This window comes from Prionailurus bengalensis, chromosome B1, assembly GCF_016509475.1.
Source record: "Prionailurus bengalensis isolate Pbe53 chromosome B1, Fcat_Pben_1.1_paternal_pri, whole genome shotgun sequence".
NCBI classification, from domain to species: Eukaryota; Metazoa; Chordata; class Mammalia; order Carnivora; family Felidae; genus Prionailurus; species Prionailurus bengalensis.
The window spans coordinates 44,811,686-44,829,957 of NC_057344.1; the positions used below are offsets into that span (position 1 = coordinate 44,811,686).

At 46.3% G+C, this 18,272-nt stretch overlaps 1 protein-coding gene across 3 annotated transcripts in view; it reads left to right on the plus strand.

Annotated features, from left to right (window-relative positions):
* Positions 1-18,272, plus strand: part of RAB11FIP1 (RAB11 family interacting protein 1) — a 33,023-nt gene that overhangs the window by 3,875 nt on the left and 10,876 nt on the right. Inside the window, exons 1-4 of one of the 3 annotated variants that reach the window (XM_043564305.1) lie at positions 5,662-6,506; positions 11,672-12,114; positions 13,379-14,183; positions 15,699-17,573. In XM_043564305.1, coding sequence (XP_043420240.1) covers positions 11,745-12,114; positions 13,379-14,183; positions 15,699-17,573 — 3,050 coding nt within the window. In that variant the 5' untranslated portion in view covers positions 5,662-6,506; positions 11,672-11,744. Of the gene's footprint in view, positions 1-5,661; positions 6,507-11,671; positions 12,115-13,378; positions 14,184-15,698; positions 17,574-18,272 lie in introns of those variants that run through there. The other 2 variants (XM_043564299.1, XM_043564312.1) reach the window with 2 other exon arrangements.

Genomic DNA, 18,272 nt, shown 5'->3' on the forward strand with positions numbered 1-18,272 from the left:
TGAAAGGCCATTGTGTAACTAAATATCATGACACTTAATACTGTAATAGTCTTCCAGCTGTGAAGGGAGAGTGAGTGATGGAGAGTCATTTTCTTATGTCTCTTGAAGATGCAAGAGGGAGTTTGGTTGCACATGAAAGATTTGAGATTTTGAAGAACTGTAAGTGTAGTAAGCTGCTATAATAAGTTGCCAGAGGAAATCCGGGTTATTAAGAAGAAATAAAGGCTCAATGGTTGTTTTCCTGGGAGAGTTGGATGTGGAGAAATGATTTAATTGACCGGAGAGATAAATAATAAGCTGTCAGGGGTACCTGGTTGGCTCAGTAGGTTAAACGTCCGACTGGCTCAGGTCACGTTCTCACGGTTCATGGGTTCAAGCCCCGAACTGTCAGCACAGAGCCTGCTTCAGATCCTCTGTCTCCCTCTCTCTCTGCCCCTCTGCTGCTCTCTCTTGTAAATAAATAAACGTTAAGAAAAAAAAAAAAGCAGTCAGTGTTTGTGCTTGAATGTTAAGTTTCCTAAGTGCAGTTAGGTTTTTTTGATAACCGATTGGAAAATTGGAGCAGTGTTACTGATTAAATTTTTCCTTTCTTGGGATTCCCCTTAAAGGTAACATTGGGCCTTTCTGGAAACCCTCCTGCCTCTCACAGTCCCCTCCTACTCCAGTGTAGGAAACTGACAGCTCAGTGCTTGAGACAGAGTTGTCTGTCAGCTCTGGGACAAGTAACCCCAACCTGGTTGTAGCCATGGAATGAAATGACTAAGAAGGGGAGAGTCATTGTTCCGGTGATGGGCAAGATGCTCCCTCATGTTCCTCATGGTATTATTTGTTTATTATTACTTTTTGAAGGGCAGGGGAGAGAGAGAGAGAGAGAGGGAGAAGGGGGGAGAGAGAGAGAGAGAGAGAGAGAGAGAGAGAGAGAGAGAGAGAAAGAAAGAGAGAAAGCCCGGGAAGGGCAGAGAGAGAGGGAGAGAGAAATCCCAAGCAGGCTCTGGGCTGTCAGTGCAGAGCCAGACTCAGGGCTCGAACTCAAGAACTGTGAGATCATGACCTGAGCCGAAACCAGGAGCCGGATGCTTACTTGACTGAGCCACCCGGGAGCTCATGGTATTGTTTGGTTACGATTTCATTTATAAGATATTCAGTTAGCTTGGGGAAAGTTCCAACCCCCCCCCTTTTTTTGGTCTTTAAAGTCCATATTTTTAGTACTTTTTTTTTTTTTAACTGAAGTATAGTTGACCCACAATACTACGTTAGTTTCAGGTGTATACCATAGTGATTCGACAGTGCTATACGCTGTGCTATACTCACCGCCATCCGTCAATGCATGCTGTTACAGTACCAACGATTGTTCCCTATGCTGCACGTTCATGGCTGTGACCGATGCCTTTCACACCTGGAAGCCTGTGTCTCCCACTCCCCTTTACCCCTATTGCCCATTGCCACCCCCTCCCTTCTAGCAGCCACCACTTTGTTCTCACTGTATTTATGGGCCTGTTTCTGCCATTTGTTCCGGTTTTTAGATTCCACATAGAAGTGAACTCGCATGCATTTGTCTTTCTCAGTCTGACTTATTTCACTTAGCATAATACCCTCTAGGTCCACCCATGTTGTGGCAGATGGCAAGATCTCATGCTTGTATTTTTAGTAAATGTATTTTAATACCTTCTAGGTGCCAAGCACTGGGGTGTAAACAATAGTGACCAAAACAGACATGATCCTTGCTTTCAGGAAGTACAGAGCCTTGTGGGGGAGACAGACGTTAGGCAAATGAACACATAAATAAATAATCATGGATTATGATAAGTACTGTGGAGGAAGAGAACAGGGTGTCATAAGAGGAAAGAACAGGAAGGACATGGCTTAAAGAAGGGGATGCTTCTCTGAGGCAGAAACCTGAAGTACAAAGAGATTTTTCTGGTGACAAGTGGAGGAAAAGGGCCTGAGGCAGAGGGAACAGCCTGCACAAAGGCCCTGAGGCTGGAACACACCTGGGAAGCTGGAGGGATTGTATAGATTGAGGCTGAAGAGGGATTGTATAGATTGAGCAGTGAGAAGTCACCGAGTATTAAAATCAAAGGGTGTTGTGATCCGCGTTGTCAAAAACCACTGTGGCTGTTGGGTGGAGAATGGATTCAAAGCAGGCCTAGCCTGGAATCAGATAGACAAAATGGGAGGCTGTTACAGTAATCTAGGCCACCAGTGGTGGTGGCTTGCACTTGGGTGATGGCCATGGAGGTGGACAGAGGTGGTGGATTTCAGAGATATTTTGGAAGTTTAGTTGGCCTGATTTGTGATAGATTGGATGTGGGTCGGGGGAGAGAAGAGGAAGTGATAAGAATGAACTAATAAAATAAAGAGAGCTTGCTGTTGAAAATGAACCAGGAAGTGATGGTGCCTTCTTTCCCCAGCAGAGTGAGGTCACCATTACAAAGACAGCTTTGGGCAGTGACACCTGTGAGTTGAGTCTTCTGTTGGAAGGAATTAGTAGGAAACACCATTGAAACCAGGGTGGAAACCAGGGTGTGTATATGTGTGTCTCCAAGTATTTACAGTTTTAAAACAGGCCGAGTCTTTGTTTTGTAATAGTGTACGTAGCTAGTAAAATCTCACCGGTGCGCTCTAACACAGCTGATGAGGTCACTGCTTCAAGGAATATAGGACTAAGAAAAGGGAAAATAATACATAACATTAGGAAAAAGAAACCTATAGTGAAAAATAAAACTCTAGTAAGTTAACCATTTACATGTTTTTCACATTAGGGAAGGTGAGCGTACAGGGGAGTCTTGTGCCTTTTTTGTTGTGCTTAAACTTCCTTTTGGTTACAAAGACCTCTATTGTAGTTCTGTAACTACCATCGGAGGGAGGTTTTTATAAATAGTATTTGATATGTCATTTTAATTGTAGCGATTAACCAAAAAATGTTATAATTACATGGAAAGCAATACATGTGCTTATTAAAATGTCACCCCCACTCTGACATAGGCTTGCTGACCTTACCCTTTCCGCCCTTAACAGTAATCTTAGGTATCTATTAAAAATAGTACAATTTTAGTTGCCATACATCCTAGAAAACTGTGCTCCTCACTCTACACTTTGGAGACGCCAGCCCTGGCTAATTCCAGAAGGATGAAGCCCTAGGCTAATGGAGAAAGTGATAGGAGGTCATTTTGGGCTTTATTTGCATCTCAGAGCAGTTCCTTGTGTGACCTTTGGTTCTGGGTCTTGTGCAGATCTCTAAATCTCTGGGCCTTTGAATTCCAACAAAATCAACACCGGGACCCTTGTATTGGCTTTTGAAGAAAATCGGTCCACTGCCAAGATATTTGTTTGGGAAAAGACTTGGCAGTGAGAGCTTCTCCCCTTAAGGTGTCCTGGGTCAGATCTTGCGCCCGAGCTGTGGCTTAGGAGACCAAGTCTGACTCTGCCTGCCTTTCCCTTGGCCCCGGACCACTTTGGTCTTGTTCTTTGTTGTGTGACCCAACGCAGGAGCTCGTAACATCTGTGTGAGTGAGTGAATGGTTGAGGTCCCTGTAGGCACAGAGCGGGCGGTCTTTTGCCTGCGTGGACACGGAAAACTGTTTAATCTTAGAATTAGCCCAGTGGATCAAAGACCAGGGGTGCCGGAGGTATGAAGTCAAAGCTCTGCTCTTTCAGTTTCTTAGTTTGGGCTGTGGCTTGTCAGTTGCCTTTTCTTAACACCAAGGAAGCAGGTTCCCTTCTGCTAATGATGCCTTTGGCGAGGGAGCTGCAGTTAGCCACTAATGAGATGAGAAATTCCTTTCCTGCAGAGAGAAGGCTGTAGATCTTCTGTTAGAGAAAAAGCAAGGATTTTAGTCTCCAGGGTGTCCCTGAGGGACACATTTAGGAATGTGCCTGCGGAGAGAAAAAAGGCAGCGCTAATTAAGTGTCCTTTCCTGAATGCTGGGCTTTGAATGGAGTAGAGGGGAGGCATTTATAAGAAATCCCAGAAAAATGTTTCTAGAGGTGTGGCTGCTGTATGCTTCACCTTTTAAACACTCTTTTATGAGAAGGGACTTGGCTAACCTAGGTGGAACAATTCAGGCTTCCAGAAAGCCTGGTCTGAAAAGGCCTCTTGTGATCATGAAGAATGGATGTCCTGTGTGGAGGGCACCAGGCGGCACGCTGGGTCCCGGGATATTTCTTCAAGGGTGTTGCCTCTTCTAGCACCAAAACTGGGGTTTTCCTTTTATGCTAATGGAACTTTGCATTTTTGCTAGTCATTTGTTGTTAAAACAGGATTTTAAAATGTGGGTTCCCCTCCTCCTCTTTCTTGGGACTTAGCTGATTACACGATAAATCATAGACACTCTGCTTTCTTGCCAGGAACTCTCATAGAAAGAGTGTGAACCTGTTTGTGGGGTGGGGAGTGGACTGTTGGATCCCTTATGCTAGAGTGTATTTGTTTCCTTTTGTCCTGGTCCTTAGAAGGTGAACAAAAACCATTGCATGTTTGTCCCAAGTCTCTTTGCATGAATAATAAAGGACCCTGTGGTTGCCGTGACATTGTTCTTTGACGGACCAATTGGGCAAGAGGCGAGATACCTGATCTGATGGTAGAATATTAACATTTGTGGCTTTTTGAGATATGATCAAGTAAAAAAAAAAAAACGGCAAGTAAATGAATACAGGAGGGGTGCACTTCCATGTTTAAAAACGAGTTGATGTTTTTCTAATTTGTAGAGGATCTTAAAATACCGATACTTGCTATTTCTTATAGTCTTCACCTATAAGGAGTCTAGCATTGAGTGATTTCAACTTAGAAAACATGTCTTGATCCTTATACTTCAGTCACGCCATCTCGGCATATCCCTGCAGTAGTTTGGAAGCCCTGTGTCTTGTCTACTGTGTAGAAACCCTGAAGGGTTTGATCTGAGGATCGTTACATCTCTCAGTAAGTTACAGAAAATACACACTGACTGGTGTTTTAAAAGACTCTCGTATACTTTTTAATTTTGGAGATTGCGTAATACAGACTTACTTTGTAACTGAGCCATTTCCTCCTCCCTTCAAATGCAGATCTTTATTGTTTGTGTTTGTTGGATAGGTTTGGTTATCTAGGGGCAGGGCCAGTCAGAAATGTTGAGATCTTAAATTCCCTTCTGAGAACTATCTGCGGGGGTAAACCATGGTATAGAAGCATTTGGCGGGATATCATACAGCCACTAGAAATGGTGGGTATGAAGACTGTAGGGCAAGAACGCACCACACGCTATAAAAATAAAATCACATGTAAACTCTGGTTACAACCAAGTAAGGATTATAGCTAATACTTATTGAATGCTTATTAAGTGCCAGGCACTACATATATTAAGTCCCTTAATCTTCATTAGCATCCTTATGAATTAGGTGCTTTCAGCCCTGTTTCAGAGGAACCTGAGCCACAGAGAGGTTAAGTAACTTGCCTGAAGTGTCTCAGCTAGTGGTTGTTAAAATGTACAGGAAAAACACTTCAAGAAGATATGTAAAAAGGAATAATGGTCACATTAGCATGAAAGTAAGTCCATTAAAAAATTTAACAAAAAATTCTCTGTAACTTGTTGTGCTCACTTTCTAAGAGAATTTCTGTAGAGCAAATAATAGGGAAGGGACCCAGGGCATTTTCAACCTGCTTTTTCTGTTCTGCCTCCTTTAGCACACCACTTACCAGTTTTCAGGATGGAGTTTGGTGGCTACAGGTGGCCTTTCAGTGCCCCTAGAATGGCTGTTTTAGGGGTTGGGGTAAAAAATGAGCCATTTGCCACTCTCAGGAGTTCTTCCAAGTTGTTAACAACGGGCAGAGAGGAAGCGTCACCGGGGGAGGCAAGGTTGGCCGATTGGTCATTCTGTAGTCAGAGTAAGGTAATCAAGACCAGCTACAAAGGGCAGTAACAAAACATGTGAAACTGCCTCGCCCGTGTAGGGAACACCACAGACGTTTTATAGGCCATAAGCATTTCTGTCCCTGTTTGCTCTCCATTGCTTCTAGGCTACCAGGAGAAGAGTCTGGACATTTCTCCCATATGGAATCACTCCTTTTCAGAACCCCATTCGGATGTTCTCAACTGCTAACCCCACATGTTCAGCCTTCTTTTTATTCCCTGGGGAAGACAACGAATGAGTTGCTTTTTAAAAATTCTTCATCCATGAAAGATTGAGAGTGTCCTCTGTGTCAAACACTACATCAGGTGCCTTTCTGTTCTTCCTGCTTCTTCCCTCACCTGAGGCCATAATCCCCTGTGTCATGATGCTTGGTTACCATGGAGATGACTCATGCTGTAAGTCACGGTTGAGATTTTGCAGGGAACAGGTTGGGGCGGGGGCCAGTCTACCACTGACCCTGAGTCCAGACCAGACCCACAGACGGAGAGCCCTGGAAATTAACACACATGAAAATGTTGAAGTGACTCGTAGAGCCATAGTGGTCTTTCTTTCCCTGCCTTCCCTGGAGCCTCCTGTGTCTAATACAAGTATGCAGTATTAATTCGTTTTGCTGGAGCCCCTAGGTAGGTGGTTCATATTTAATTTTGCTGAGGACCTTATTTGTGTGTGAGAGCCCTTATTTGGGATGAAATTGTATGCGTTAGCAGGCATTTCTTTCCGTGTCTAATTATTTTCTCATGCTTCAAAGTCAGAAAGAAAAGGCAACAGTGGTTCTAATGGAGCACTTTGTGATGTTTGGTGAGCCAGCTCTCTCTGTGTCCCACTGGAGGGTATGCCTTTTAGGGCAGAATCTGGCCTTTTCATTTTGTATTTCCAGTGGCTGCTATGTAAAAAAAAAAATTGGAAGCGAATCTTTGAAGTCATCATTTCTCTGTACGTGTCTGCCCTGCGGAATGTTTCAAAGGAAAAACATGTTTGTTTCAGCTGCAGAAAGGTTATTTTTGAGACATACCAGCTAGTCCTTTACAAGGATAATCCCGAAAGCCTGCATTGCTGCGAGACTTCTCATTTCCCAAGAGTAGGAACCATACTCCCCTCACCCTGCCGCATTCCGATGGAAGGCCCCCTGTGATCAGCTTTCCACGTATTTGAGCCCGAAGTGAGACACGGTGCATTCTGAAAGCAGACTGGCCCTGAGAATTGGGCATGGTTGGATAATTCTAGCTCTTCTCAAAATGACTATTGAAAGGCCCAGAAGATTTGACGATACGGGCCCAGGCAATAGAAGACATAAATGAATTTTTCTGTATTTTTAGCTCTTGCCTTGTCTTGTGTTCGATTAAAAAAACCCTTGGGGCGCCTGGGTGGCGCAGTCGGTTAAGCATCCGACTTCAGCCAGGTCACGATCTCACGCTCCGTGAGTTCGAGCCCCGCGTCAGGCTCTGGGCTGATGGCTCGGAGCCTGGAGCCTGTTTCCGATTCTGTGTCTCCCTCTCTCTCTGCCCCTCCCCCGTTCATGCTCTGTCTCTCTCTGTCCCAAAAATAAATAAACGTTGAAAAAAAATTAAAAAAAAGAAAAAAAGAAAAAAAGTAAAAAAACCCTAAAACCCCAAACCCCCCAAAACTCTAAAATAGCAGGGTAGCCTGTTTGGATAATGGACATTTTTGTTTTTGTGTGCCCAGGACCATCATCCCTTGACTGAGGGGCATGGAGGGGTGGGAAGATTGAAGTTTTCATTTTGTACCATTTTGTATGATTTGAATTTTTACCCTATGCCTGTTATTACTTTCGAATATAGTTTTTTTTATGTTTCCTATCACTTTTTATGTATTCAGAGATCCTTTTAATTTCCAAAGAATTGAATTTTTAATTATAAGTTAAAATAATTACTTGATTACAGAAGGGATCATTTGATTTTCTTGATAGGTTGCAGGAATTTTTCAGAAATACGGGCTTAAAAACAAACTCACTACCTTGGAATTATGGCTTTCTTTCTGTACCCTGCCCTTTGGACTAGGAAAATCAACCCAGCCCTGATTTTTGAGATAATTCAAGCTTTCTGGGCCTACCTGAAAGGTAATGCTGGAACACACCCACGCTGCCACCTTACCTACACTGGGTGGCTTTGCTGGGACTTTGTTATTCAAGAATTGCTTCCGCGAGGTGCTGGAATTAAGTGAGCTAAAAAACAAATGCATAAAAAGGCACTTAAAATAAAATTGATGCTTGAATGCGGAAACCCACAAACGTATCTGGTTTGGGATTTCTTAGGGTGAGAGACATTTATGAATCATGGCTTTCATTTATTATAAAATTATCCTTGTGCCAAAGATTCCTTGCTTAAGTGGTTTGAATGTCATGTTGTTAGACGGAACAATTCCTGTATTCTTTTCCAGCTTTAACAAATCCAGCACAGATTGTTAAAAATTCTGAACGTTTGCATGGGACGCTTACCTGTGATTCAGTCTGCTTTTCACATCCTTAAATAGCTCTGTGGCTGTTCTTGGCTACCTGGTCTTTGGTTTGAGGTTTGCCTGTGAAAATAAAGGATAGGAACAGTTGCTGGAGCATCTATTCACACCTCCTAGTGGTTTTAGAAGTTCCCCAAACAGATCCCACTTTAGTTCCCCGGGGACTGATCCTGGGTATAGGTGCCCAGGGAGGATTCTAGAGTTGGTTGTAGCTTCGCTCAAAGTAAACAGACTGGTGGTGATACTTTTGGAAAGGAGGGCTGGTCCCAGGAACTGTCGATGGCACGCTTTGAAGGTCATCTTTGCATCCCCTGCTTGGCTAACAGTATGAGTTGTGTGGAGGAGGCTGGGGAGAAGGCCGGACTGACCCCGCTTCCGTGGGCAGAGAGGTCAAACTTCTTGCGGCTGGTGTGGTCATCGGAACCTCTGCATTCAGCTTCAGCAACTTCCCCTTTCAGGTGCCTGCAGTGGGTATTTACCAAAGCTAACCACCCTTCATCACCAGGGCTACCATTTAGCCGCATGACGGGCAGATGAGAAAAAGAAATAATCCTCTGGACATCTAAACGACAAATAAGCAAGCTATTCCAGGCTAGGTCTTGGAAAATATATTGTGAAGACACTAGGCTGGCAGGGGTGAGGTTGTCCGTAAACACCTTGCGTTTCCCCCTGCCCCACCCCCCCCAGCCCCCAGCTGTGGATTGTGGTTTTAAAACCCATAAAAAATCTCCTCTAAAAGTCCAGAATAGTAGCTTATATCATTTTCTCCAATTTTTGGATGTGTTTTTTTTTTTAATTTTTTTTTAACGTTTTTATTTATTTTTGAGACAGAGAGAGACAGAGCATGAACGGGGGAGGGGCAGAGAGAGAGGGAGACACAGAATCGGAAGCAGGCTCCAGGCTCTGAGCATCAGCCCAGAGCCCGATGCAGGGCTCGAACTCGCGGACCGCGAGATCGTGACCTGAGCTGAAGTCGGATGCTTAACCGACTGAGCCACCCAGGTGCCCCTGGATGTATTTTTTAACTCAAGTTTAAGTTGTTCTTGATGACTTTGTATACTGGACTCTATATGTAATCTCATGATTTATGGTTGGTGGTGACTGTGGTGGGATTTCCCCCTTTTCTTCCTAGAACATTTCTTAGTACTTTTTTCCTCGGTACTTTCTTTCTTATGGTAGGGCCTTTTAAATGAGAAGCTTAAACCTGCCTCAGAAAGAATTTATTTATTTTCTTAAGTTTTATTTATTTATTTGTTTTGAGAGAGAGCTGGCGAGGGACAGAGACACCTAGAGAGAATCCCAAGCAGACTCACCACTCAGCACAGAGCCCAACACGGGTTCAATCTCACAACCTTGAGATCGTGACCTGAGCCAAAATCAAAAGTCAGCCGCTTAACCGACTGAGCCACCCAGGCACCGCTCACAGCCCCCGCCTTTTTTTTAAGTTTATTTATTTAGAAAGAACTTACATTTGAATCTCCTCTCTGTGTGTTGCGAACATGGCCCATGGGAGGTGAGTTAGCAAAGAGTGTAAAGCAGGAATCTTGGGGTTAGAGAATGAATAGGACCTTTGGAGAAATGCGGAACTGATTCAGAATCCTGGCTGTGCCCCTTAACAGTGGTAAGACCTTGTATGAAACACTTAACTTGTGAGCCTCAGCGTCTTTGTAAAGTGAGTATAATGTCTACTGTGTGTCATTCTGGGGACACTAATTCCAGGATGTTCCTAAGTGTGCACAGTGCCAGGTTATGTTGTAGATGCTATTTAAGTGTTAGGTTTCTGCTTCCTTCTGCCCCTTTCCTCTCAGTTGTAAAACGAGCTAAGGTAGTGGGGCAGGGATCTGCCCTGCGAGCAAGACAGGCTGAGAGTGAAGGAGGGAACTGTGCTCTTTTGAGCAAACCCGTCATTTCCTTTACGTCCACGGCCCTCAGCTCTTAAGTAGGTCACCCCAAAGAACATCCAAATGCGGTTTCTCAGTTTGTATGGTAACGCCGGGGATGGCTGTCGGTGGACCGTGGATTCAGACCTATTTGCTCTGTAGTGGTCATGCCACGGATCTGCCTCACCTTCTTGGAGGTCACCAGATGGAACATGCCAAGGGGAGATTTCTTTTTCTTTCTTTTTTTTTTTTTTTATTAAAAAAATTTTTTTTTTCAACGTTTATTTATTTTTGGGACAGAGAGAGACAGAGCATGAATGGGGGAGGGGCAGAGAGAGAAGGAGACACAGAATTGGAAACAGGCTCCAGGCTCTGAGCCATCAGCCCAGAGCCCGACGCGGGGCTCGAACTCACGGACCGCGAGATCGTGACCTGGCCGAAGTCGGACGCTTAACCGACTGCGCCACCCAGGCACCCCGAGATTTCTTTTTCTGAAGTTTGTCTTTCAGTCGAGTTGGACTGATACAATACTTGCCCTGTCTTGAAGTAGTTTGCAAATGACCCATTGAAATACTTGGATAATGTTTGAAATCTTCTCTTTTTAGGAGTATTAAGCTAGGGAAGAATGCCTCCTTTCTACTTCTAATTCTTATTATTTTTTTAGTGTGGTAAAATATACGTAACAAAATTTACCAACCGTTTTTTAGTGTATGGCTCAGTCCAATACATTCACACTGTTGTGCCACCACCAACCGTCCTTGTCCAGACTTTTTTATTTCCCGAAACTGAGACTGTACCCATTAAGGACTAATTCTTATTCACTTCTGGCCCCGGCCCTGGACAGCCACCATTCTACTCTGTGGATTGGACTGCTCTAGGTACTTCATAGAAATCGAATCATACCATATCTGTCATCTCGTGACTAGCTTATTGCACTCTTTTTGAAAAACAATTTTTTTTTTTTTTATTCTGTCCTGTGTTTTCTATCAACTCCCCGGCAGGGACGGTTCTACAAACCCTTGCCCTTTTTTCTGAGATTTATGTGTCAATTTCCATTTTGCCTTCTGTGTGTGTATGATCTTTGCATCTTTCCCCTATTGAAGCCAAATACCAGTCCTAGGAGAGGATTTGATGGAATGTTTGTTATATTTATTTTATTTTTAGAAATAGCTTATCGAATAAAGATTTTAAGTGACTGTACGTTCAGTACAGAATCAGATCCTATCTTTGCCTACGGGGTGTCTTCTCAAAAATAAAACTACAGGTTCTGCCTTCATTCCCCACCCCACCCTCTACTCTCCTAAGAAGAGAGCCCAAGAATGCATTTATCTAAGAGGTTGGTAGTAGCAGAGAAGAAGAGAGGCCAAGTTAATGGACATTGTGAACATTGTTTTAGGCCCAATTCAAAGGTAACCTCTCAGCCTTTCTCCTTGTAGGTGGTATACCTTGAAATCCAAACCAGGAAAGAAGGATAAAGAGCGAGGCGAAATTGAGGTTGACATCCAGTTTATGAGAAACAACATGACTGCCAGCATGTTTGACCTTTCCATGAAAGACAAGTCTCGGAATCCATTTGGGAAGCTGAAGGACAAGATCAAGGGGAAGCATAAGGATAGCGCGTCCGATACTGCTTCAGCCGTCATTCCCAGCGTCACACCCTCCGCCGACAGTGATGATGAGTCTACTTCAAAAGACAAGAAAAAGAAGTCGAAGATCAAGACCTTGTTTTCCAAGTCAAATTTGCAGAAAACACCACTTTCTCAGTCCATGTCTGTCCTGCCTACTTCAAAGTCAGACAAAGTGCTGCTTCGTCCTGGAGGCTTTCAGTCCCGGTGGGAGGATGATGAAAATGAGGATGAGTCCTCCTCTGCCTCGGATGGTGAGTTTTCTCCTCCTCCTTACTTGGCTTGCTCTCTCTCTCTCTCTCTCTGTCTCTCTGTCTCTCAGTCTACTTTGCTTTAAGAGAGAAGAAACAATGTGGTGTCCGGGTGGCTCAGTCAGTTCAGCATCTGGCTCTTGACTTTGCCTCAGGTCATGATCTCACGGTTCCTGGGATCGAGCCCCGCATCGGGCTCTGTGCTGACAGCATGGAGCCTGCGTGGGATTCTCTGTTTCCCTCTCTCTTTCTGCCCTGATCCTGCTCACCTCACTCTCTCTCTCTCTCTCTCAAAGTAAATAAATAAACTTAAGAAAAAAAAGAGAGAAGAAACAAATCTTAAGAGAAAGATTTTAATTCAGTTCCTCAGTTACTAAAATGGTGATGATGGTTATGATGATGGATGATCTTGGTTAGAAAGGCTTCTTGGGCCGCTTGGGTGGTTTAGTCAGTTAAGTGTCTGACTCTTCATTTCGGCTCACGGTTATAATCTCATGGATTGTGGGATTGAGTCCCGCATTGGGCTCTGTGCTGACAGTGCAGAGCCTGCTTGGGATTCTCTCTCTCTCCCTCTGTCTCTGCTTCTCCCCTGCTTGTTCATGCATGTACGCCCTCTTTCTCTCTCAGAATAAATAAATAAATAAATAAATAAATAAATAAAAAGAAAGGCTTCTCTATTTCTAAGCACTCTGGTTTCTAAGAATGCATAAATTCTTTTCTAAAACGTCTGGCTCTGTAACTGATGTACATTAATATAAGCTTTTGGAATTAACAAAATGTATGTATCCATTTTTTTTTCTAGTTAAGGGTAAAATCATACAACCTTAGAGTAATTCTGATATTTCATTTATTCATCAGGTATTTATTGAGGTCCTATCGATGTGCGTAACCTTCATGGGCTACATCCTTAATGAAAGTTGAGGAATTCAGTGCCTTTAACTGTGAATTAAATGTGTGTTTTGAACTTCAATTTCAATGACCAAATCGTTACTGTTGGCCAGATTCTGCCCTTCGCATTGGTTTAATGCAGGGCTTCTCAATCCCAGCACTATTGGTAGTTTGGGCCAGATAATTCTTTGTTGTGGGGCTGCCCCCTGTGCTGTAGGATCTTTAGCAGCAACCCTGACCTCTACCTGCTAGATGCCAATAACACACCCAATGGCGGTTTACCAAAAATGTATTCAGATGTGGAGAGACGGACCCCCTTCCAGTTGTGAACCACTTGTTTAACATCGTTTCCTTTCGATCTTTGCTTTTCTTCCCATAGTCCTGTCTCCCAAGAGAACAGAGAGTGCACATCCTAAGCAACTGAACCAGATCAATTTCAACCTTCCCAAGAAGGAAGGAGGACTCCCCTTTCTTGGTGGCCTTCGGTCTAAGAATGACTTCCTTTCTCGCTCTAATGTCTGTATCAACGGGAACCATGTTTATGTGGAGCAGCCAGAAGCCAAGAGCGAGACCAAGGACAGCACCCCTTCTTCTTCCCCGTCCCCTCAGGGCTTCAGGAAGAAGCATTTGTTCTCCTCTACCGAAAACCTGGCCACTCGGTCCTGGAAGGAGCCTGGCGACGTTGGGGCGGTGTCTTCCGACAGACAGTTCTCTGAGTCTTCCACAAAAGACTCTCTGAAATCTATGTCTCTGCCATCCTACCGGCCACAGATCAGTGGGGACATTCAGGAGAACACGGCTCCAGTGAGCTTGGAGGTGGCAAAAGAAACCAAGGAGAACAAGAAGCAGGAGAACAAGAAGTCCTCTTTGCTGTCTCTGGTGACAGGAAAGAAGGATGTGGCTAAGGGCAGTGAAGGCGGAAGCCCCCCTATGGTCCCAGGAAAGGAGAAGGAAGGCACGCTTATGGAAGTCACACCGAGGGGGGACCAGGCGGGGCCTGACGGAGACCTAGTAGAAAGATCCGAGAAGGATACTACCGCTGTTGTCTCCGGACGCGGTAAATCCCTGAATCCCTTTGAGGATGTGCAGATCACAGAACCGGAAGCTGACCGAGAGCCCAAGTCTGAACCTACACCACCTGCTCCCTCTGTAAGGGCTCCGCAGACCAAAGCTGTCAAGCCTCGGTGAGTCTTGTTCCTTCTCATGCAGGGCCTGCCCCTCACTGCTCGGTGTAATCAGCGGGGTCTACCGTTACAGCACCTCTTGCTCGTCATTCTATGGCGGTCCCTGTGTGTGGCAAGCATTTGATAATCTAAGTGGTTTTCAACCAGCCCCGCCTGCCTGCCTGCCTGCCTGCCTGGCCCGCCCTGCACAGACGGCAGTGATGCGTCCCGGCCCAAAGCCACGGCCACCGTGTGTGGCCTGCCCGTCTCAGTAGGACGTTCAGACCCCGATGGAGTGCCGCAGGGTGTAGCAGATTCTGAGTATCGCAAGTTGGGAATACCAGATTGGGGTTGTGGTTATGCGCAGAACATGTGTGTATTTAAAGTTCTTACCACATATTTCCATTTGAGGCAGATGTTATCTCCTCCTTGCACTTTGGCTCTGGTCTGCTGGCACCATAGACCCTTGATCCACCCTTGAGTGTGCCCGAGACAGTTCTCAGAGTGTTTAGGGTGCCCCTCGTGGCAGGAGCCTGGTGGGGGGGTGATGCATCGGGAACTTTCTGCTTTCAGCATGACTCACGTTCGCATGAACAGTATTTCTGTGGTCTGGGTGGGGGAGACTTTTTTTGAGATTCTGCTTACTTTGATTTCAGACACACAGACACATACACGCAGGCCATTCCTCTTCAAAATTTGTGCCTGTTGCCTTGAGGTGCCTCTTGTACTGCTTTGAACTTTTTAGATGCTTTTTGTTTATCACCAAAAGACACTGTAAACTGTTGCTTTACCTGGAGCTTTCTCTTTCTGTGGCAACAGCCCTTGTGTGGCAGGTGTGCTTGGTGATCAAAGTGTCCCTTTCATGGGTCACCTGGGTGGCTCAGTCTGTTGAGTGTCCGACTTTGGCTCAGGTCGTGATCTCACAGTTCATGGGTTTGAGCCCCGTGTTGGGTTCTGTGCTGTCATCTGGGAGCCTGCTTCAGATCCTCCCTCCAGCCCCTTTCTCTGCCCCTCCCCTGCACGCTCACGCACTCTCTCTCTCTCTCTCTCTCAAAAATGAATAAACATTTTTAAAAAATGTTTTAAAAAGTGTCCCTTTTATGTGTTAAATAATTCGTGTTTCTTCCTTAACTTGTTTTTGTTGTTGTTGTTTCTTCCTTAACTTTTTTTTTTTTTAAGTTCACTTATTTATTTTCAAGAGAGGGAGAGGGAGAGAGAGAGCAAGGGAGGGGCAAAGAGAGAGGGAGAGAGAGAATCCCAAGTCAGCTCCACACTGTCAGCAAGGAGCCTGATGCGGGGCTCAAACTCACAAACCATGAGGTCATGACCTAAGCCAAAACCAGAAGGCAGATGCTTAACCAGCTGACCCACCCAGAAGCTCCCTCCTTCTTTAACTCCTTAAGATACTGCCCCAAGTATAAAAAAGCTCTCCCCTTTGGATCAACTTTATTTTTACATGTTTTTGGGTTTTTTTTTGGGGGCCTCTTCTGATGCATCTGCAACTGACCTGCAGATTTTATTTTGTCCTTTTTGCAGACTGGAAGTGTCTCCAGAGGCTCAACCCACAGCCAGGCTTCCTTCTTCCCCTGACTCTCCTCTCTTTTTTTCCGCTCTTCTTTCCAGTTCTGGCCAGACACCTGTCCTTTCTAAATCGGGTCATGGCTCAGAGACACTGTCCTCTGAATCTCCTTCTGTCTTCTTCTCTTTCTCATCTCCCATAGCGGCCCCCATTTCCACATCCACGCCGGTTGAAAACTGGCCTTCCACAGACAAGGGCCAGGCCGGTCCTGAAGAACCATCCTTACTCCTTAAAGCAGAATGGCAAAAGGAGAGTTTAACACAAGTTCCAAAGACTGTTTCTTGTGCCTCGGGGTCACTTTCTAAACAGCTACCCACTCCAGTGAGAAAAGGGCCAGAAGATTCTCCGAGGAAGACCAGTGAGGTAGGCCCAGAGAACACTGTCAGTAATGACTCAGCGAAGTCTCTCCTGAAGCAGCCTGAGACCGAGCCACAAGAAGTTCTGAGGTTGCCCCCCTCAGAACAAGCCTCTGTCCCTTCATCTCAAGGGACCCAAGAAATGACATTCGCCCTTTCATCCCCAAGTGGCGAGATTGAAAGCCCAGCTGGGAAGCCTCCGATGGGGGAAGACACAGACGTCACAAGTCCATGTGGGTCTTGTGGGGAGAACAGAGTGAAGGACGGCAGAACGGCTTCTGTGGTTCCAGAAGCAGTGTCCCCTCTTCAGATGGCAGAATCATCCCCCACTCTTGGCTCTGTGATGCAGACGCACGAGGAGAGTGTCCACGAGGGCCGAAAGAAAATCAAGAAGCGGGTGTCATTTTCTGAGCAGCTCTTTACGGAGGAGGAGTTAGAGAAGTCCCCCGGGTCAGAGGAGGAGGATGAAGGGAACCCCAAGGAGCCGCCACGGGAAGGAGCCACGGCTGGAAATGGGTCAGATGGGGAGCCTGCCGGGTCTGTCCACACAGAGGACTCCAAGAGGGAAGCGGCCAGTCAGGGTGCGCTAGCTTCCACGGCCGATCCCCTTGCCCTCCCCTGCGAGGAGAGTTTCTCAGAAGGCCCCGTGAGTGAAGCAAGCTCGGGGCAAGACCTTCCCCTCTGTGGGGTTGAGGGAGACCATCTGCTCATGGCCGAGAATCAGAGCAAAGCCAGTGATCACGAAGGCTTATTGTCTGACCCCCTGGGCGGCCTTCCCTCTGCCCCAGGTGTTAGCTCTCCAGTCCTGGCTGACCTGGGCTTAACCCTTCCTTCCATCCCCGAAGTGGCATCGGATGACGAAAGAGTGGATCAGGTTGAAGATGACGGAGATGGAGAGACGGCCCGGGTGGCAGCCCCGGAAGCCGGGCCTTCTTCCTTGAGCGTGTCACCTGCCCGTCCTGAGATGGGAAAGGGGCCGAGCGGCCAGGCGGTTGGGTGGGTGGCGCCCACCGAGAGCCTGCCTGACCCCCAGTCGAAGGCGCCCAAAGCATCCGTTACAGCTTCTTCTTCGGACCACAGCTTCCCGACCACAGCTTTGGGAATTCATAAACCAGATTGTGGCAAGAGTTCACGCTCGGATAAACAGCGGTCAGGTCCTGGCGGTGGCGAGAAGGAAGAGTTGCCGGGAAATGGGGGGCCAAGCCAGCGTCCTGAAGCGGCCCTGGATTCTCCTGTACCCAGCCCCTCCTTTTCTGAGACCTTTCCTGTTCCACACTCTTTCCCTAGCTACCCACACGCTGACACGCACCACAACAGTACAGCAGAATCTCAAAAAAAAGCAACAGCAGAGGGCCCTGCTGGTAAGGTGGACAATTCTGGCAAGAGGAAGCCGCTTCTTCAGGCCTGGGTCTCACCCTCAGAGACACATCCAGTCTCAGCTCAGCCGAGCACGGGAACGGGGTCAGCCAAGCACAGGTGAGAGTCGGGAAAGGTTGTTTCGACATGAGCGATGTCGCCCACCCTGCCCACCCTGCCCTTTGCTTTTTGCCTGCCGAGGTTCTGGCTTTCTAACCACACAGATATCTTGATGGTACATACTGTGCATTTGGCTGGTAGGGGCTGTTTTCAAAGGGTCTCCCCCTGTGGTGGGAATCCCTCCCCTAGACACTCCTACGTTTGTAAGGAGGACATAGTGACAGGCTTCAAAGCCAGTTTTGGAATAATTCACCATAGTCAGATTTGGGGCTCTCAGATTGCAGAGATGTCTCGTGACCAGCATCTTCCTAGTATCAAAAGCCAACGGAGACAGAGTGGTGGAACCTAGCAGGGTTGAAAGCTTGCGTTAAGCACCGGCCGATGTGAAGCGGGCGTATTTGTTCTGAACTCTTCCTTTACTGTTGAGGAGCAGCAGGCTCTGTAGGGACTCACACGGTGCAATCTGAGGCTGTCGTTGTCTCAAAAGTAAGAGACCGTCTTTAATGTTCTTCTGACAGTGATCAGGAGACCAAGGGTCTTGCGAGAATGTCAGGACCCCTGGCTGTCAGGTGGGTGGGCTTTGTTGACCCTGTGGCTGCCTTGTGCTGACTGCTTTCATTTCCACAGGAACATTGGCGTGTGTTGGACTGGGGGTGTGAACACAATGTATCACCACTCTGTCCCCTTGTCTGTCTTGCT